The sequence below is a fragment of the Calypte anna genome, chromosome 7 (genome assembly GCF_003957555.1).
Source record: "Calypte anna isolate BGI_N300 chromosome 7, bCalAnn1_v1.p, whole genome shotgun sequence".
Classification (NCBI taxonomy): domain Eukaryota; kingdom Metazoa; phylum Chordata; class Aves; order Apodiformes; family Trochilidae; genus Calypte; species Calypte anna.
In genome coordinates this window covers 21,614,487-21,636,654 of record NC_044253.1, presented here as the reverse complement: position 1 = coordinate 21,636,654, position 22,168 = coordinate 21,614,487, and the positions used below count along the sequence as shown (strand labels likewise).

Here is a 22,168-nt window from a genome sequence, read left to right as displayed (position 1 = left end):
GAGCTCAGGTGAAGGAAAAGCACATATATGTACACACAAGCTCCCTGGACATGACATGCAGACATGGTTAGACACACAGGGTGACTGCAGTGGAGCTGAATAATGCATTTAGTACCACAATAAGCTTAGTTACAGCCTAGTACTGATCAACCCAAGGTAAAACCATTCACCCTTTACTTCAACCACAGGTATGGGTGAAATTATGTCTCACTCTTGAGTCCTACCTGAAGGAAATTGTAGACTAATGCCATTCCTTGAAGGCAAAGGAATTCAGAAGTCTAAATAAGTCTAATTCGCTGCTTACAAAATTCAACTCCTATCATGAAATCCAAGGTCAGAGCAAATGACACTAAAAGCACCTTAATTTAATTCTCACTTCTCCTGTAGCATCACTGTAATTCAAACCCAATTCATAAGACAACTACAGTATAAGATTTAGGAACTCAGGTAATCCCTCAGTGTGCAAACTAATTGTGCTTTATGAACCATGGTCTAAATCACAGTGCTTAACATCTTAATTATTTTAATGCCTGCTTAATCTCTGCTTATTGACACATATGAAAATTACATCATCTGTGACTGACACCACCCTACAGCTGCCTCCAGACCTGCTACTACTGCTCTTAATCTTCTAATACAAACATCCATGCACGAATACTCGTATCAGTATTTGCAGCAGGTAAAAACAGGGTCCTCCTCCAGGCCTTGTCTGTGTTCAACAGTCACTGAACAGAAATCACCAGCATGGATCTGGAGTGTGACCAGCAGCAGATGAGGGGACAGAACAAGCTACCTGGACAGGTGGTCTCAGCACACAAGTCCTAGCTTACTGTTCAGTGCCGCTGCAGCAAGAGCAGCAAAACCAGCTTAGCTCTGCCGAGATCTACCAAGGTCGGAGCTGACTGCAGATGTGGGTGACAGCCACCTGAGCTGAGCTGGCATTCCCCAGAACACAGACAAGGCCCTATCCTCAGATCTTTAATTGCAGCCACAAAGGCAGTGAGGAGGTGGATGGAGGCACGTTGCGTACAGCTGTGTTGTTGCCCGCCGGCTCCTCCTTCACACCAACCACAGCTGCATGTTAGAGCTCCCTATCACAAGGCAGCTAAAGGTAGCAAAGACCAGACAACTCAGCAAATTTTAGTTACTCTGGTCCTCCTTGGAAACATGTTAATAAGTTCTTAGGCTCACACTGGTAGTCAAGAGTTTGAGCTAGCAGCCTATTGCAGCTGCACAGCTGGAACTGAAAAAAGAACATCTGTCCACAGTTTTTTCAGTATCAAGAGAGTTTTTTGCTTGGGTCTGGGGAAACTAGGCCCACAGCAATTTAATCACCATGTCTTGCAGGTCTCTTTGGTGTTGCTGGCTGAAGATGACAAAGTATGGCCATCCTTCCACACTGGTCTGAGCATGGTTTAGGATTAGCCCAGGAAGTAGCTGCAGCTCCTTGTGAGACCACTGGGCCAGCCAGCAGCCAGCCAGCCCTCCTGCTGATAGATCAGTTAATTGCATAGCAAGAGGCATCTTCTCTCCATGCCAAATTACAGGGTTAGGCATCAGTAACTACTTAAGGAATCTGATTAATACAACTTTGTTAACCATGTTCTAGTATTCATTATCACATTGTGCAATAGCTTGGTTATTTACTTTTCTGAAGATACGTTTGCCATGTTTATTAAGGAGATATTTAGACACAAAGCAGCTTTGAAAGATAAATTTTTCAAAGTCTTGTTGCATTTTAATGGCTTTGACATTGGGAGAGTTTCAACTTAGCTACTCTCAGGGGATTTTACAGTCTAATAAAATGGCAGCCAGAAGAGGCCAGATGATGTTTCATTAAAATTGTTCTATTTACTGACAACCACATAAAAAGATAGAGAATGCTAACACAAATCAATCCCAAACCTTTATTTCTAGATTCTTGCTCAAAAAATGCTCTTGCTCAGGAATGCTCTCCTATAAATGCACTGATGTCCAGTATGGGATGTCTCTTGTCATAAACCAGTTTCTTTAGGTAAATGTGCCAAATACATCATTTTACAGGTGCAATACTAAGAGAAACTATCTAAAGCTACAGTTCAGTTACAAAGCACTAGTAAAACATGTATCTTAATAACCTACAGGTTTAAGATTTTTAAAAAATATAATTATGACAAATCATTAAGCGACAAAAATTGCGTACATTTTTACAATATATTTATATATTTTATATGCTTTAACATAAATATTATACAGCTTCTAAAACACATTAAGGTTTTGACAGAAGCAAGAAATTACCCACAGAAGATTATTTTTATTACTTCATCGTTTCTGTCCTTTTGAAAGTTAAACTGAACTTCTTAATGAACTTCTAAATGAGCCAGATATAGAAACACTTTATGCAATTTAGCTCTTCCTGGATTATTATCATGTCCCAGTCTTAGGCGACCAACGCTGTATCATTGCTAACCAATATTCCTCACAATATGCAACAAAGGGATACCTAAAGATTTTTAGAAATTTAAAGCTATTGTGAAGAATTTTACAGCAGAATTGTTATTCAATTATTGCCATTTGTAACATTATAAAGAAAATCAAGCAGATACAAAATAAAAATTCAGAGCTTTGCCTACTTTTTTTTTGTTCACATAAATTTGAGTAAGAAAAAAAAAAATTGTGCTTTGAGGTCTCCAAGAAGAAAGCTATTAATAAGTAAAGCACACTGATTATCCAGTTCAGAGAATGTTTGTTAAACCTATTAAACTGTCTTTGGTATTAACAAAGCATGAAGAAAACCACATGAATATGGAAAAGCCAAAGAATCCTTAGAGCAATTTTTAAACTGCAAATAAGCAGAGTTACCATGTGCTTTGATGAGTGCTTGTGGGCACCTCTTTCAAAAGGCCAGTCATAGCTCTTTAAACCATGGCTGCATATCCCCTAAGGCTGTGTGAGTTGGGGGTTCTTTTCTAGTGTTAATTTAGAAGATCACTTATCCAAAATAAAAGCTATTTTCTATAGCTCATTAACAAGTCAAAACTCTTGTCAGCATTTGTTAGGTCTTAGAAGACAGCCATTTATTCTGTATTACAGGAGTATTATTTCACAAACCACACAGAAAAGAAGGGTTAAATTACATGCTCAGACAGATACCACCAGCACTTCTGAAAACACAAGAATTAAATTCTCTTAAGTACATCTATGATAATATACAAAACATATTTAAAAGCATTTTGATTTATATCATCACACAATTCTATTTTTGGATGTACTGTGATAGAAACACAATTTAAATACCTTGTATTGACTTATGAAGAAAGAAAAAAAAAGCACATTACCAAAAAAAAAAAAAAAAAAAAAAAAAAAAAAAAAAAAAAAAGCACATTACCTCAGTTCATGTTAAATGGCCAGAACATATTGCACTGAAGGAATATTGACATAAATTTATTATGTACTGTTAGAGGTTCACCTCATGTTACGCAGCTTACAATATTTCATTTTCACCAGAAGCAAATGTGTTTAAGCTTTTTTGGAGACAACGAACACAGTAGAACATGTTAGTAGTAAAATATATTGGATATTGATAATTTGAAAACTCCATTTTATAATCTATCACTTCATAGCCATGCAACCATTGCACATGACTTGGAAGCTTTAACGATAATTTGAAGGGTTTGGGATTAAGAGTTACTACATAGTGAATTCAGAATATCCCTTTCAAAACACTGCAAAGACTTGCTCAGATCAGGATCATGGTGTTGGCCTTCATGATGGGTGGTTAAAAACTTGCCATCAGTGAGAGAAGAGGTTGTTAAGAGAAGCTGCAGTATTTTGGTTCAAACTAAGCAAGGGCACTTTTACTCTACAACTACACTGTCATTTACCTAAAAAAAAACAAAAAAACCCAAAACCAAACAAAACAACAAACCAAACTTGAAGAACAACTAAAGATCAGAGACAACTCATTTTCACAGATTTCAACTAGAATTCTGTGGCCAAATGTATCCCACAGAAGTGTTAAACTATGCAGCTTAAGATTGTATCAGTATTTAATATTAAGGAACCCGATAAAGGGAGATCTGCCAAGAAGAGTTTGGATTTCACAAGTGTTATTCACAGTTAGTAAAACCCTTCAAAACACATAAACTATGTCTTTCTAATGGTTTAAGAGTTCAGAAATGAGCAATGTCCTGCAATACTATAAATATTTCATTCAGGCAGATCTATAGTAAAAAGCTACCTCCAGCTACAAAGCAATACCAGAAATTGCACAGAAACAACAGATGAGCAGACTAAACAGCAGGCTTGAAATACCTGAGCTCCCAAAGAGCAGTTTATTTTCAGCAATCATCATTTCTCAATGTTAGGAAATTTTCCCACTTGCCTGCAATCACTTTGAACACAAACCTGCTTTGATTACAGAGCACAGCAAGAAAACTCGTGACATCTCTAAAATACAAGGGAATAAAAGAACATGAAACTTTCTGACTCCCTGCTGGCTACACAGGTTCGGTGGTTATCATGGCAAACTTGCAACACCTGAACCTTTCAAGATGCAACAAATGGAAAAACATCCATGGAATTTTCTTCTGAAATCAAAGTCACTGTAAGTCTCATGTGCACCCTTTTGGTAAAACATTGTGGAATGACAGTAATGGGCAAAACCAATCCCCTCTCCAGGAGTCTCTTGCAGTGCTTTGGAGCAACAACAGAGAAAACAGTGCCAAAGAACTGGTATCTGGGGTAAGGCCATGTCCATACACATCTAGCTAATGCTGTGATTCTTCTGAGGTCTGCAAAATATTAGTAAGGAATCTGGATAATTTAGAAGAACAAGTCTAAACTCATTATACAGTGGCTTTTGCAGTTAACACAGACTCCAACAGAGACAGCAGCAACTATATTACTCATGGACCCTGAACCCCTACTCTAAAGCAGCTATGATGTTTCTACTGAAGTATTTTCTCAAACTTGATCATGAAAACTGTAATTAACCAAGGGGAAAAAAAAAATGTTCTTGATGAGCAATCACTTTAAGCCTGTTTTTCAGTAGATAAACCTACCTACTGTAGCTAATAACTGGGACAGAACTTGATGGGTAACTCCCTTACTGGCATCTCAGTGATTGTTAACATTTCAGAAAATGTTTCTGGACCAGACAGGCTGAGCCCACCCTCGTGAAAACATCACAAGATGTGTTAACTCCCTGTTATATGTTAACAGCAACTGCTGGGGAACCCTGTGGGGTTTTGCTTTCTATATGGGCTGTCAGAGCTCTGCAGAAGGGTCTCTCCCCAGTTACCACTCAAAAACTTACGTGGCCCTGCAGAAAAGCAAAGAATCACTCCCAGAGACCACCTCCTTTAAAAAGGCACAAAACTTCCAGCACAGGAATTATGGCTGTGATCAGCAGACATAAAATAAAGGACAGAAAGCAGCTGCCAACTACAGAAGTTCTGCTGAAGTACCTCGGAGTCCTCCATAGACGAGAACCATTTTTCATGCCACATTTATCTATGCCAGAGCATAAGCACATTAAATTTGGGATGTTTCAAGGAAATGAGTTGCCACCATAATCTGAATCTCTGACTGCTGTGCATTATTTGAATAACACACATCACAGATTCAAGTAACTTATCAAGTTTTACTTCCTTTTGCCATGACATAAGCAATAAGTATCCTTCCTCAGGTTACAGCCAGATCTCCCTGTCCCTCCCTTGTTGAGGGTGGCAAGAACATGAGAAAGAACTTTCTCTGGGAACACAGGACTCCCAGCTTCACCAAAATCTGATCTGCACCTTCTCCAACTAAGTATGATTCCCCTTCAGCCAGGACTACACCATCAAGCAGTACCCAGAACACCAGCAGCTCTCTGGCTACGCCCACACTACCACATAGACCACTATGGGTAAGAGCCTCCGTGACCAACAAAATTAAATTTTCAGGACATAAATCCCTTATCTACTTTTCAGAAAAGTTACTGATTTTTTTCCAACGCTGAAAACTATACTTTACTTAGAAACTTGGCTCAAATGCTACCCCTACTGGGTAGTGATAGCCTAAAAAATGAAACTACAAAAAACTGAAATTTCAAGCTTTTACCTTTATGGAAAGTAGATCTATAGCTTGTTTGGTTTGGTTTTTTTTCTTGGCATTCTTCAGGCTACCTTCATGGTAACTCAGTCTTTTTCCATTAACACTAAACAATTTCCAATAAAACAATGTATAGGATAAAAACCTTAGAGGAAAACCAACAGTATTTTAAAAATTATTTTTAGTGTCAAAATTCCACACTTATTACTATTACTATACTATGTATTTCTGATGTGTAACTTTAGCTTTTCCTCTACCTTGACGAATATCTTGTACACAGAACTTTTTATCTAGACTTCTTTATAGCTATTGGCTTGCAGAGATCTGCGAGTAACAATTATTTCACATCTAATCCTTGTTAAAAAAATGCTTTCAGAATAGAAAACATTTTTTAAATTATGTTGACATCATATCTATAGAAGAATACAAGCAGTCAGCCTCAAAATAAGTTGTTTAATACGGCAATAACCTGAATACCAGTATCCCTGAACTCTGCAAAAAGGAGAAATCTAGAGAAGTTTATCTAAAAGAGTGGTAGACACTAATTAGAGTGACCTATTATCCTATGCAGGCAGCAGCTCCAAGTTCCATCAACAGCAGACTTACAAATAGCAGGCAATTCACACAGTTTTTTTACCACCACAGGATACAAAATTAAGCCAAAAGTCTGAGTTTCTCATCGCTCTTCTCCAACCAAAGAGCAATATCCCAAGTCAGTTCCTTCCCTAAAGTTAGGACAAAATGATCAGAGGCACCATAATCACTGCCTGTGGGTGTGGTTCAAACTTCTCTGTGGAAGAGCAAAACTGAACAATGAGAAAACTGAGAACGAAAAGCCTGAGACCTGCTCCATCTCCCTTGTGATAGATTGGTGGAACACAGCACATGCAAGCCAGGAACATTTCCTCTAAGGAGAGTTGGAAATGTGGAAAAATCACAGCATTCACATACCATTAATTCTCATTCTCCAAGATGTACAAAATGTTTCTAAGAACTGCACTAAGTCACACACATGAAGAGACCAAAATTTCTAAAAGAATACAGATGTAGGAAAAAGTGGTAAATAGAAGACAGCTGAATGCAAAAATAACAGTACTGAATACTCCACAATGTAACCACAGCACATTTTAGCATAAACATATAAATGGAAAGAACATCTTGCAATCACACTCAGCTTTGGCTTTCATGAGTTTCTACTTCCATGTCAGTAATCTGCACCTTCACACTTCATTTGGATTTTCTCTTTCATCATTTTATTAGAAACATTCCAGACGTATCAGAAATAAATGAAATACCATGTAGGTACCCCAATGGGGGATTAAGAATGTTTAAAAGGCCAATTAGAAAATGGAGATCACCTATTTTGTGATTACACAACCCTTGACTTGCATTACTCCCTCCACTGCCCTGCACTGTGCTTCCCGAGGACCTGCAATAAATGAAAAAGCAAAGAGGAAGGGGGAAGACTGCATTACACAAGCACACAGGAACTTCAGGACCAGGGTCACATCGTGCAGCACCAATGAAATCACCTCCTTCCCACAAGCTGTACCCAAAGAGCAGATAATGACACTGAGTTTGAATCTGAGTGCAGCAAAAGAATTGGCAACTTTCTTCCTATTCTAGCAATGCCCATAGTCCTTGCATGATTACTGACTGATTTATGCTCTGAGTACAAGGATGAGATTGGCAAAGTTCACTATAATGAGTTGAACTCACAAGCTGGATCCAGGGTCCAGGAGCTCCTGTTTTGGTGGCACAACACACAGTCAATCCTGCAACATCTCCTTTGGTGTGGAAGAATAACAGCATCATATATACTACAGCTTTCCATTTTCCAGTGCCAGAGAATAAACTTGTCTGAGGATTATTGTAATTTACACATAGGGAGAAATAAACTCCTATAAAGGATCAGACATGAGCAAATGTAATTTTCCATGCCACCAACCTTCAGGTCAAGCATGGGTGGGATACCTTTAAGCACTGTCCATCTATAAAAAAGCGTCCTCTAGCTAACACTGATAAAAACACTTCACTGCCTGAGACACAGCTCTATAGATGACACAGCCAGAACTCTTTTCCACCCTTCAGAGTGTGTGCACTTTACTTGTAATACTATTGGCCTGCTGAGAGTGTTCACTTCTAGGAGACAATTCCCTGATGCCAGGGAATGTCCTTCCTTCTGGATGGAACAAAAAACACGAAACAGAGTTTACGAAGGCTAACTCTTACCAAAAAAAGATGCAGTATTGGCAGGAAAAGAGCACCCACTTCTTCTCTTCAACTAGAGTTCGCAATACCAGTGTTCTATGTTACTGTAAAGGGGGTTCAGCTGATCCTATAAATCCAAACAAAAGTCGTCATAACCCTTCTGTCTTTTTTTCTTCTTGAGTCTGAATTGTTGTAGTTTGGAGGGCTTTGAGATTTCTCCTCTTGTCTTTATCAAATCTTTATATAATTACTGTAGTTGGCTCTGAGAGGAGAATGGAAGACCATTTGGAGATAACTGTTGTGCAGAGCAAATGTGATGGTCTTGCAAATTACTGCAAACCTTGCAACTCTTTTAAAATATTTAAATCATTAATTCCATATTGTATCCTCAGGAACAGCACCTTGTCAGTTTCAGAGATAATTTGGATAATGGAAGAATAAGTTGTAGCTAGGAAAAAATCAGATCTCTATTTTCAGCATTTTCAGGACCCACACTTTTGTCAGGAATGCAGTTACTTAAACTAATAAACTGTTTGAGAAATTAAAAACATTTCCTACAGAGCAAAAATAAAATTACACTCTGCCAAACTATGGAGAAAACTGAGCATTTAAACCAGGTCAATGATGCATCTGACTTTAGGTGCTTATGTTTGAAAATCATCTTGGAACTGCTACGAGTTCACCATTGCTTGTTCACTCTTCTCCCAAACTACAAAAACAAACCGAAACAAAACTTGTTTTTTGAAAAATCTTGAGAAATAGAGATCTTAAGCCTTTGTAAGTATCCTGCATCTTTCATAGAATCATAGAATTAGCTGGGTTGGAAGGGACCTCAGAGATCATCGAGTCCAACCCCTGAACCACCGTTGCGGTTGCTAGACTATGGCACTGAGTGCCACATCCAGTCTCTTTTTAAATATCTCCAGGGACGGAGAATCCACCACTTCCCTGGGCAGCCCATTCCAACTCTCTTTCATATGTCCTCACTGTTTAGTTTAGACTAACGTGCCTTTATTATTGTGTATGTACAAAAAAGAAAGCACTGCTTTTTTTTGTTTCAAGTCTCCCCTGAATTCAGAATTTTGATGGAGTGAAGTAAATGATGATGATAGAATAATAATTAAGTTGTAAAATTCGGGTCCAAACTCTTCCAAATTAACAAATTTTAAGATGCTTTAAAATGAAAAGTAAAATCACTCATTCTGTTAAAAGTGGTGTATAGAGATAGATTTTCACAATGATGAACAGCCTAACCAGGATGAAGAATCCTCAACTGAAAGCTCACAAAAGGGACCTCTATCTCTTCTCCATTTTTTCATTTCCACTTGTCTTTTGAAAGGGGTGTCTCACCAGAGAACCTGAAGAGTAAAAGATATTAAAGTACAAGACTGAAATCCATCAAACCCAGGACTGTGGTCCAAACCCAACCAGATGTCAAACCCAGAGATACGAATGTGTGCTCACTTCTGCCTAATAAAATTTGAATCAAACACTTTGCATCTGATTCTCCATGTGAGCTTTTATGCAAACTTCTAAAGTGCAAGGAATCCTGGGGTGGAAGAGCTATTCTGAGAGCTTTCACATAGTCCATGTAATTAGGGAAACCACTTCCTTTGATTGTAAGTGTTCAAAACAGCTGAATTTCTTCTTTCAAAGAACTCTGTGATTTGGGTCATCTCTTTTACTTGCTCTTTCATGTTTCTCAAGATGAGAGGAGAGACTGTAGAGCACATTATTTAGAAAAAAAAAAGATTCCACTTTTTGTTTTAGGGATTGAACTTGGACTATTCAAAAGGTTGTCATTTGGAAATCTTTCTTTCCCTCCCTCTGTTTCCTTCCTTTTCTGATAAGCCCTTCAGTGGCTCCAGTGAACATAGTCCAAAATGCCAATTTAAACCTAAGGGAAAACTGAAATATGGTGCATAAAGGAAAAGGGACTCTCATTTTCCTTTGCACAGTTGTAGCTGAATATGTAATTATAAAGGAGCTCTAGCTGCAGGATGTCAGTCCCCATGTCACATTTACTTTTTAAACAGTTCTAAACATTGACCAAGCAAAAGGCAGAAATACAGATTTTAAAAGACAAACAAAGGAGCTGCCCTGGTCTTTGAAATGGGTCTGCAAGTTTTTCTTTCAGAGAAAGAGAACTCAGGTCACAGTTTGAAGGGAATGACCATAGCACTTGAGCTAACAGCCAATGCCTATGTCATTACTGAATCAAGTGTCACTTGCCCTGAATTTCTTGAGTCAGGCACCCAGTTAGTTCTGTTACTCCATGTTCATCTCTCAGTAACAGCCATAACAGGCTGGGAATCTCTCTTCTCAGAGTACAGCAGAGAAACACAGTAAATAAAAGGCAGGGGGTTTCTTACTGCATTTTTCCAATTAACTGAGTAACAACAGTACACTTGTTTACCCCAGGAGGACTGAGCTTTATTCCCAGTCTGAAAAAAGCTAACCATTTGGGACACAGTTCCAGAAACCAGATTACTGCCAACTTCTGCACAGGACAGATGAGACACTGGCTTAGAGAGAAGAACCAAAAAAGCAGAAGAGCAGAACTCTGAAATGTGTGGTCCTAATGAGTGGGACTCTGAATCCTCTACTGGCCTTTAAGGCCCTCACAAACCCTTACAGAGAGTACTAGCATGGTGACATCCAAAAGGAAAAGCAATTCAACAGGTCCAAATTGTATCCATCTGTTGCTACATACTTATACCTTATGCAGCACCTCAGTATACACAAATACAACACAAAGAGGCCAAATAAGACACCTTTTCTTCTGTTTAGGAAATTAAAATTACAGAGCTCAACAAAAAGCAAAGTCACCAATTACTCCTTATTAGCCATCATCTTTGACAGGATTGCTACAAAGTCGTATCACATTACTAAAATGAAGGTATTATATTACTACAAAAAAAGTGATTTCTGTGGTTTTCCCCCCTGTAACTGCACACAGGCAGACAGTACATCTCTGCTCTGAAGTTTCTCTGAGGAAGACAGAAAGATACTCTCTCAGAAAATGTCACTCATGCACTCAAGGGTGCAGCAACTAAATTATTTAAATGTTTTCCGAACAACCTACTCACCTCTTCTTTTTGCCCCTGCCAGACAAAAATTTGTAGAGAGCCTCAGCTTTCAGTGAAAAGCTGACACTCACCCAGCCCACCTTCCAAAGATGAACTTAGTACAAAGCATCTGCTTGTTGTCTTCTCAGGTCTAATAAAAGCTTTTTCACTCTACAGCAGCTCAAGGGTTCTTACAAACCATGCTTAATTTTGATGTGGCTCCTGGAAACTCAAGTGCCTGAGACACAAAACCCACAGCTATTTGGTCAGGTGTTTATTTGACTTTTTTTTCTCTCCCCTACTTACAATATTTGGCCGTAAAGAAAAGTAAGTTTTCAAACGTTTTGGAGTAAAATAAATGAGCAGCCAGAGGCAGAAGAAGGTAAGTGGAAGACATGTGGCACTGTCCCCTTGCAGTGACAGCGAGGGGCCGGGTGCTATTTCACCAAGAGGGCCCCTCCTATGTGTAGAGGGACCGGGCAGGCACAGGAACTGTGACTGTCACTCGAGCCACCCAGTTTCCCAGCAGAACTGGCTTTCTTAAATAGAAATCAGACAGAACGCAGATTCACTGAGCATTCATCTAATCCAACATGGATCTGCAAATAGAATTTGTCCCCAGCAGCTGAGTTGTAACAAATTAAAACATTTAAGAAGACAATCAGGGCAGTTTGGAGGCAGCTGATCAGAAAAGCAGCTTTGTATTTGCCCTTATTGGCCTTGACTACAGCATGCTAGTGCAATTAATAGAGTATGAAAGAAAGAGTTAAATTTGAAGCTGTTCTCTGGGTTTCTCTGTAGCCTCCAGCTAACATAAACAGGCCTGAAGGTTTCCTTAGGACTGTTTATATTGTCCTCTTAAAAAGGAAACTTTCTCTATCGGCACCTTAATAAGTGGCAACAGGTAAATACGAAATAATTTAGTGTAATAACAATTTAAAAGATTGATTTTAACACTTCCCTTAGAGTTAGTATATGTATTTTTAGATGGTTTTTCTTCAAATTTGTTTCCAACAAAATCTTGTGAAGACAACCCTTAACACAGTTCATGTGCAGTCAACCAAAAATTAAGGACACAAATCCCCTGCCCCTCCAAAAAAAGGCAAGTAAAGGAGTGTATTGTCTAGTCCTATCAAGCATTTTATTTCCCTCTTAAGAGAACAAAATATGTCGTTCAAAATTTCAAAATTCCATTGCCTCTATGTGTGTGGTAGAGAGCTTGGTGTCCTCAACCAAAGATTGTGGCCCTCATGCTAAGATTTCAATATACCTGTGGAAAATGGCCTCCAGGATACCAATTGTCCCAAATTCAGATCCCATTAACCCCTGCACAGATCCCTGACTTCATTTGAACCATCACACAGGCATGCAACAAGCCAGAAACTGTGTTAGAGTCAAACAATAATTCCACACACCTCAACAGCAGCTCTGGTATTATGAGAAACAATTTTTCATTCTGTATGCTGAAGGGAGTGCAAAGGGTTTAATTAGAGTCCCCAGGGACTGCAATGCTGAAAAGATTTCAATGTGGGTCACCAACACTTAAATTGTCAGCTATCCCTCAAAGCACTCAAGACTCAAACATGCAATCATTTACTATACTCTAAGGTTATCTGTAGATTTCACCTGCCATGGGCTTTTTTAGTGTAACCTTGTTTTAAGAAAACTATATAGTTAGATAAATGTAGAGATAAGACTAACTTGAACCAACCCTCAATTTCTTGAGCCTGCAACAGCCTAAAACACCACCTTGAGAGGAAAAAGAATCTCTTCTGTATCCCTGAGAATCCTACAGCAAAGCTTCAGGGCAGCTTTAACATCCAAAAATACCATTTTGCAGTTGATCACTTCAACAGAAGCTTGGGGTCAGATAATGTCGTGGGAGGGGAAACAAAAGAGCTGCCATTTGATGTCAAGGATTGCTGGCATGAAGAAATAAGCAACGCCATCTCTCCTCCAAGCTATAAATAATAGCTGAGCACATGAAAAAAGAAAATAAAAACAGGAGAAACATATCTAGAGCAAAATAAAAAAGTAAACACTAGGAAAAATACCCTTAATTGCAGCTAAGTATCTAGTGGCAGTTTGAGCAACTCACTGTCAAACAAAACCTTGAAGCACATTGACAGATTAATTTTTTAAGGCAATATATCATGGAAACAAACTAAATATGAAATGAAAGAGTATTTAATTATATCCTAACAGCCTGCATATTGTGGATACTAAAAGGATATAAAGAAGTGCTTTCTAAACAATGATCAGAGACATATTTTCTCCTTTATCAATATAACCTTTAATTCCTAAAAATTTGTTCATCTGTAGATATGACACCTTCAGAAAAGTATTAAAGATAACCGAAGTAAAAGGTCAAAAACTCAAAGAGATATTCTTAACACAAGGACAAAGTACACACCAGCCTCCTGTGTCTCAAGCAAATTATGGCAACAGCATCACTACTCTTGACTAGCAGCACACGCAAGGTAATTTTCCTTCACGCCGACAAAGTTCAGGGGAACTCAAGAGAGTCAGGGGACAGGAAGCAACAGACAAATCTGGCACATCGTAGTTTATTAATTTACATGTATATCACGTTTGTTTATGTAGTAACTGGTCAAAGCTTCCCACCAGTCAACAGAAGGACATGTGCACTTATCCCTTCACAATTTCAGTACAGTATCTGGTGGTTTAGCTGATTTAAAGAAAGGGGCTTCTTAGATATGTCTACAGCAAGATTTCCAGCACTAGTGAAATTGCTTTTCATTTATTGAAAGCTAAGATGACACACTGACACTCACAATGTGTCAACTGACTCAAAATAACTTAAATCCACAGACTGACAGTCTGGGCCCTGACATGCCAGTTTCATTGAAACTGATGTCCACATCAAATTAAGCCAAATTAAGCCTGCAAGCAATCTCAAATTAAGCTGGACGAAAAATCTTCAGAAAGCCACAAAATTAGTACTACAAATACTCATTATTTATGTGAAGGATACTCATTATTTATGTGAAGGAATCCTGAAAAACATTACTCATCTAATGAAACATTTGGTATAAAAATGCTTATATACACAAGTTTAAAAAATACACTACAGTAAAAAGCAGCAAAATACAGACAGGTACATCTCTGTGGCTCGATTGCTACATTTCTAAGGTTGCTCTGGGGAGCACAGTTACAGAGGAATTAAGTTTCTTCTTAAAATAGACAATACAAAACTAAGGCCCATTCTTCTCAAGAATAACTGTAACCTAGCAATGCTATACCATCTTCCATTTTGACGGTATTTCCCAAATACCAGTGGGGCTTTGATAACATTCTTGTTGCAAAACATAGGCCACTCAATACTTAGAACACAGTCTTAGCCAAATGCTCACTAAGAAAATCTAATGCAGTGACTTTATACACACTGAAAACATCACAATCATTTACAAAATAAAGTCTCTCAGAAAATTATCCCTTGAAAGAAAACCAAGAGTAGGGAAAACACAAAAGCAGTCAGAGATTTATGGCAGAAGTCTGCTCTATCTGAAACAATTTACTCTGCAATATAAAGTATATAGAGCAGCTAGAACATCTGAACCCATTTCAACAACCTCTACAGTCTAGAAAGGGTACCCCAGTAACCTTGTGATACCTTCTGGCAACACCACACTCAGCACCAAGAGGAATGCTCTAAGCCACTTCCTTTAACCAGTCTGTAAAAAAAAAGAAACTAAAACATTTTAAGACACCCCTCTGCTATAATAGAGTTTTATTTACTTCTAGCTGCTAACACAAAGCAGTATTGCTTCCAGGCCTGTATTCACTAAATGAATTCTCATGAGATCACTTACTCTAGGGATATATAACCCTTTTTTTTTTTTTTTTGTGAACTCTGTAATTTTCCAATATATTATATTGTATTATTATATATTTCCATCTCTGGAAAGTTAATATACTTGACTCCTACGTACACCTTACATATCTTTAAATAACACAAACTGTAAGCCTCTCTCACCATTCATTAGCAACAGCACCTGAACCACAAGATACATGGCATTTGTCATCTACCTGCTCCGAGTTGGAACCAGGTGAATTCAGACATTTCCTGGCAGACGGTACCTTGAACCCCTTTCAGTACTTGCTGACTCAGACATGAGAGGGGAAGGGCAGTAGGAGCTCCCAGAAAGTGCTAACAAAATCATTAAAAAGCATCAAAATTGCCCTTCATTACAGCCTGGTCCCCGTGTGGAGGGTCATTCAAGGCTGGCACCCAAGCACTCATAAGAGCTATAAACTGCAAAAAGAACATCTACTATTTTTAGTCCTGTCAGGGCTAAGTATCAGTTTCAGTTTGGTTTGGTTTTCTCTATTTTACTCTGTTGCTTTTCTCTTGTAATTCTTGAAAGTCATTCCAGCCCTCAATCTCACAAACCACATTAAAATTACCACATACCCTCTGTTAGAGCTACAAACATGAGTGAGGTAAGTCCTGTGACATGCATGGGATTATACTTGATCCATCCCCTTTGGAAGGTAGAGGCACAATCCACGTTTTCTGAACAGTCTCTTCCGGAACACGGTAAAATACAAAAATCAAGCTGCATTATATTCCATGTAAAAAGTTTTGCAAAGCATTAAGAGATCCTTTAAACCTTCTTGCACATGTATTACAAACAAGAAAACCTGGTAATATAAAATTCATTTCCATGGTAGTCAGACTTCAAGCAATACAACATCAAAACTTTCTTTTTGAAACTTGAAAACTCAAATGCATTGCACAGACATGACTGAACAAAGCATGCACAGTTAATCCGACTCAATCTAATGTCTTTTGTCCACCAGTTAGTTCTGTTAGCTCACCAGAAGTATTTCTCAACAAGATTAGTTACATTTTACTGGGACTTTTTCCACCACTCTCCCGCAGTTTTCACACACCCACCTCCAGCATTTTAAAGGAATGAAGGAAAAGCTGTACTGCATGAAACCAATTGTTCTTGCACTGAAGTACCATGGTTGCACCAGATGAATCAAGCAAATCAGATGCAGTAACGTTGACCGTCAATAGCATGAAGACGGTTCATGGCACAATGAATACTTCCAAAAAGAAACTATATTAAAATTTAACTCAAATTTCAGATAAAATTCCAGCAATAATTAATCTGCAGATCAGATGCCAGCTGCCAAAAAAACAGCCAACAAAGGCACAGCCTTCAAATCAGTGACAAGGAACTGGTGAACTTCAGAAATGCTCAACTGAAGGAGGCCACCAGTGCTGCTCAGTGAAAATGTGATGTGGTAAGGCCTAGAAAAATGGTTGTAACATTTCACTCCAGCAGTTACCTGCTCAAGATAACAGTCAGAAGACCTGCTAGCAATATGCAGAATCAGGATTTTGGGCCCTATCTCTCCCATCCATTTCAATGGGACCTAAATTTGCACCGATCCAATAGTTCATATAAATCCTTCGCAAAAATACCAAATAGTTTCCTGAGCAGTAGGTGTGTGATTTTCATCAATGAGTGCACATTAAGTATCACTTAGAGCAAAAGGAGCAAGAACATATCCTGCTACAAGAGGCATTTCTACTCCCCCCACATGCATCATAAAAATCATAAGAATAGTTGATTTTCCTTAACACAGTTCACAAAGAACTCCTGTTCCTTGCTTATATCTAAAACTATTAGTGCTTGGATGAGACAGTGAAATGGCAATTTAATTTTGGTTTTACTGTTATTTAATCATTGAAGACATACTCCTACGGTTTATTTAATCAGCAGAATTATGTTTTTCTCAGCACATGTTTTAGTATGATATGCTGCTATATACTGGAACAAAAATGTCTTTGTTTCACATGCTAGAACTTGTTAGCCACTTGGCTAATATAAAGCCTTCAAGATCTTTGCTGGTTTTGATTGGCTTGCTTAATAAAATGAAACACAGATGCAACATACTTGCAGAATGATACCACAGCTCTATTGACTTGGCTTGTGCCCTTGGACTCAGCTAGCATGAAATTCCTCTGAGCAAGCTTTTCCCATCTCTCCTCTATTCTCTCTTTAATCAGTTGCTACGGATTATTGGCAGAATTTCACAGAAACACAAGACAATCAGTCATGAAGTTAAAAGGACACTTTCTTTCAAATAAACCAGAAAGGGAAAGAATTAGTTTTCTGGACTATATCCAACCCATCCAAGTATCCACTAAAAACAGATACATTACACTTACGGCAACTTATTTTTCTATTGCTATCAGAAAATTCATTGACCTGCCATGATGTTCAGCACAGTTCAGTCACAGATGTTCATTACTGTCATCAATATAGATAAATATACCACATACTACGTATGTAAACAGACTGACAGGCATTAGAATCAATCTGTCCCATTTTGGCCACTGAGGCTGGCCTCTGGTACATCACAGGCCACTATATTTCAGCAAGCTGCTCTGGTGTTGAGCTCAACCACTTGATAAAAAAAATTATCCAAAAAGATATCTCATCATAAAGACGTGGAAAGGATCCTCCATATTTGCTCCTTCCATTTGTAGTCTGCTCCAAGCATTACTTATCCTCATAATTTGTGCTTTATTTCCCATTCTAATTTGTTTGGCTTTAGATCACAACTATTAGTTCTTGTAACAACTTTTTGCAGTAAATTAAATGAGCCCAGAATTTGTTCATATAAAAATGCCCTTATTCTTTAATTTTTTAGGGGTTCTGACAGACAACTTCTAGCAAAACTTGCTAGATTTAAGACATCATCATTTAGCTCTCTGTAGCCTCCCGAAAATGCTTTCAAGAGAAGATGCCCACAGTAAGCTGCCCCAACTATAACCCCTCCCGTTTAAGCTACAAATGATCACCACTCTGAAGGAAAATAAACAATTTTGTGCTGAAAAGCACTTGGTCCCCATCTGTCAACTCACGCTGATAGATGATGTCCATCACCCCCTTCAGACACACAGACCCCTACTTTCCATTCTTTCACCGTGTTTTACAAACCCCCCTGGGCTGTCCCTCCAGTTTGTTTATAATCTTTTAACACAACAGAACTGGGACTACACCTACGACCTAACACTGAGTGCCTTGTACCAAGATACAGCACAGCCAGTTCTTACAAATTACTTGATCCTCATTTGGATATGTAGGGACATTAACCTAATTGCCTAATAGCACCACGATATGAATTCTTAATGAGATGCAAGACTTTATTATTCCCTAAACAAATCCTTAGATTATACTAAATTCTTTCCAGTATATGATTTCCTTTTCTAAATGTGCAACCTATTTCTTCGTTACTACAAGCTGAATGTTGTATGGTCCAACTGTGTCAAGCAATACATATGACTTTTCTTCCTTATCCATCATTTTCCACTCCACTTTATGCCACCACAGGATGTAGTAATATTGTTTTTAAATCTTCATTCAAAAATACTTTATGTATCTAGCAACAGGTCTAGCACAGACCCCTGGGTAATCCCACAAGAAACATACTTATTCAGTAAAGATATTTCACTGACCACTACTGAGATCTATCAGCCAATTGATTTTCAAGGGCTGTAATACTGATACTGCAAAAACATCATTTTTCCTTGTCTTTGCATATCTTTTGATATTAACAAATAGCAGAAATAAAGAGAATAGTACAAATTGACATGAGACAGGAGGTGTCCCTTCTCCCAGCACCCTGGAAAAATCATGGGATCTTTCCACATTATTTTAGACAACAACTTGCTTAATCATGATCAAACACACTTATCACATTACAAAGCATGATGTAATCACTCTTAACTGGGTTGCTGCAGCAGTAGATGAACTTTGTTGTCTGATTATTTACCAAGCATATTATCCCTAGCTCTGCTCTGCTGTCCTCCAGCTTATAACTGTATTCCTAAAATACTTGGAGTATATTGCATACAAGTTAGATATAGTCATGCTGGAACAGCAGTCCAGTAACTCTCCTGTCCATCACTACACTTGTGTGTCCTCATTGCTGCATCAGTGGGAGTGACCAGCAGGCAGACAGGAGCATTGTGAGGACCACAGGCACTGCATCTCTGATGGAACCATACAAAGCTAAGGGCCAAAAAGAGAAAAAGGGCTTTTTTCCTAAATAAACAAACAAAAACCTCAAAGCAACCTTAATTGGTAAATGTGCAGTAAGTTAATTCTGCCTTTTCCCACAGGATTGCCAACTTCCTGTCCACCTTTCCAAGTGGATGGGATGCCGTGAGGAAGGTGGGAAGGTGACTGCTACAATGACTGGGCTCAAACCTACCAGCAAGATGAGACCACTCTGAAGTGCAACTATGACCAACTCAGAATGAATGGAGCCTCAGATCAAAACCTGCAACAGGCAAGGAAGAGGCAACACCAAGCAACACACTCTAAGCCTATGGCAAACATACAGACATGAACCACAGTGCTTAAGAAACCAGATGTAAAGAGAAACAGAAACAAAGACAGCAAACACTACCAACATGTCCAATGGTATCACAGGGAAATTACTAGCTCCACAGGTACAGCAAGCTCTCCTCCTCAAGGCCAGGGCAGAGAGCAGCTGCTAAACAAGAAAAGTGGGGGGAGGCCAGCAAAAAAACAGTAAAACTATCGTGCTTTAAATCAGAGACTCCCTTGGCTGGGTACCCTCAGTATGTCTTTATTATAACATCATCCAGTTATGGCGATTTGTAATCAAACAAACAAAAAGCACCTCAATGAGTTTGCCTCAATGAGCTGGAGGATAGAAGACACTAGAAAAGAATTTTTCTCCTTGTTTCCACAGCAAAGTGAACAAAAAGTAAACGCTTACCTCTTTTTCTATTTTGAGCAGCTTCTTTACAGCCACCTCCTTGTCCTGAGAAATCCATCGGGCTCGGTAGACACTCCCGAAACTCCCTCCGCCGCAGTTCTCAAAAAACTGCAAGTCATCAAATCTAATTTGCACAAATGAAGCACTGGTAGACGACATCTCATAATGACAGAATATACCACAGCAAAACCTGTGAAGAGAAAAGCTTTCATTAACACATATGCTGCATGGATTTATGGGTTTTCTTACTTGTGCTCAGACACCCCAAAACCAGAACCAGTCCTGTAAAGATTCTACAGTAAGATCCGTGGGGCACAGGAGGAAGAGAGCCTGGGAACTTGCACTCCAACTGTGCAAACGTTTGCATAACTTGCACAAGCTATTAGAAGCAGCTGGGACTGCTGAAATGACCAAAAATACACCTCAGAGTAGTACTGATGTTTCCCGAACACCTTGGAGGCGGCTCTGTGAAGGCAGAGGGGTTACTGCCCTACCCAGCACAAGAGAGATGTGCCAAGGGACTACGAGCTGCAGCCTGCCTGGCACACAGCTCTCTTGTCACCAAAGCCCTTCCACAGGCTGGGAAGCAACTGCTGGCGTGCCGGGCGAGGCAGGAGTGCTCCACACAAGGATTGTGGAATAACCTGGCCACAGCAAACATCCCTTCCCGAGTGACTCAGTCCTGTTCGCATGTTACAACAAAGCACAAGTACACAGGAACTCATCTGGGTTACAATATGTGAAATTCTGCAGTCTCTGCCAAGGTTGGTGTCGGCAGTTTCAAGAGATGATCCCATGGCTGCTTCCAGTGGAACAGAATGTCCCTAGAGATTTCACAGGGATAAAGCTTATGCCCATAGCAAACTTCAAGAAACACTATCACCTAAATCCATGAACAGTTTGTTGGTTTTTTTTAAATGGTATAAAATTAGGAAGCCTCAGCTCCTTAGTGGGACCACAGAGCACTGCATCCTCCAGAATCACCTGCCAGTCTTCTGCAGCACCCTTTCAGACACCAGTTTAGACAAAATAGTTTCTTTATTGCAAATTGCAAAAGTTTTTATACTGGCAATTCATTAATTAAACTTCTCAGCATAAAATGACAGATTTTGAATAAAACAACTCAAAAAAAAGATACATACATTTTGGGTTGCTTGTGAAAACTACACCACAAATTATACTGGTCTAACTATAGTTAACCAAAACATATTGTGTCTTCTGGGAACTTCTTCCAATGCACAGGGCTTTTTGAGATGGAATCCACATGTAATATGTTGCCCGGAGCTGGGAAATGCACCTGTAACACACCTAGCACTGCCATCTGCCAAAATCCCTTCATTCCAGTCCCTTCTGTAACAAACACAAAGCTTGTGCAGCTCATCTGATTGAAATTTTGAGATATCATTTCACCAGAAATTTCTGGCACTATTTGGTTGCAGCTATTGTCCAAACGAGAGATGAAAATACCAACACTTTTTCTATGTGTTGTGTAAGACAGCATACAGACTTTTCTGAATCTGCCTGCTTTGGGTAAAGGCAAGCGCTGACCAGAGCATGATAGTTTTACTGTTTAAGGAAGGCATCATGTTTAGGAAGGAGCAGGCTTCAAGCAAGACTCTTGCAGCCAGCCAGCCTGCAAAGCTCTCAGTGAGGGAACACAAATGCCCTTTCCCTAGCTCTGGCAGTCAGATCAGGGCTTACCCATGGAACATGAAATAAAGTCCATTGCCCCAGTACCCAGCTGGCTCCTTCCTCAATACAAGTGCCCAAACTCTTCTGCCAACCTTACTGCTCTTGGTTTAACCCTGATGTTTCTGCCATCCCAGAGACATCTTTTGCATGACCTTGCACACATTTTATTTAGAGAAAGCTCAAGAGAAAGGAAATGGGTCAGTCCTGCAAATCAGGAGGATAGTGAAGTCAGATGAACTTTTTGCTCTTTCCCAGTGCTGCTGAATTAGCAGGTTTTCAGAAACAAAAGTTCATTTGTCTCATATACTCCAGCAATTACTAGAAGTTAACAC

At 39.1% G+C, this 22,168-nt stretch overlaps 1 protein-coding gene across 6 annotated transcripts in view; it reads right to left on the bottom strand.

Annotated features, from left to right (window-relative positions):
* MAP3K20 (mitogen-activated protein kinase kinase kinase 20) overlaps nucleotides 1-22,168 on the bottom strand; it is an 88,631-nt gene that overhangs the window by 61,695 nt on the left and 4,768 nt on the right. For 3 of the 6 annotated variants that reach the window (XM_030454731.1, XM_030454736.1, XM_030454734.1), the window contains exon 2: nucleotides 20,145-20,334. In XM_030454731.1, coding sequence (XP_030310591.1) covers nucleotides 20,145-20,303 — 159 coding nt within the window. In that variant the 5' untranslated portion in view covers nucleotides 20,304-20,334. Of the gene's footprint in view, nucleotides 1-20,144; nucleotides 20,335-20,441; nucleotides 20,519-20,566; nucleotides 20,750-22,168 lie in introns of those variants that run through there. The other 3 variants (XM_030454733.1, XM_030454735.1, XM_030454732.1) reach the window with 3 other exon arrangements.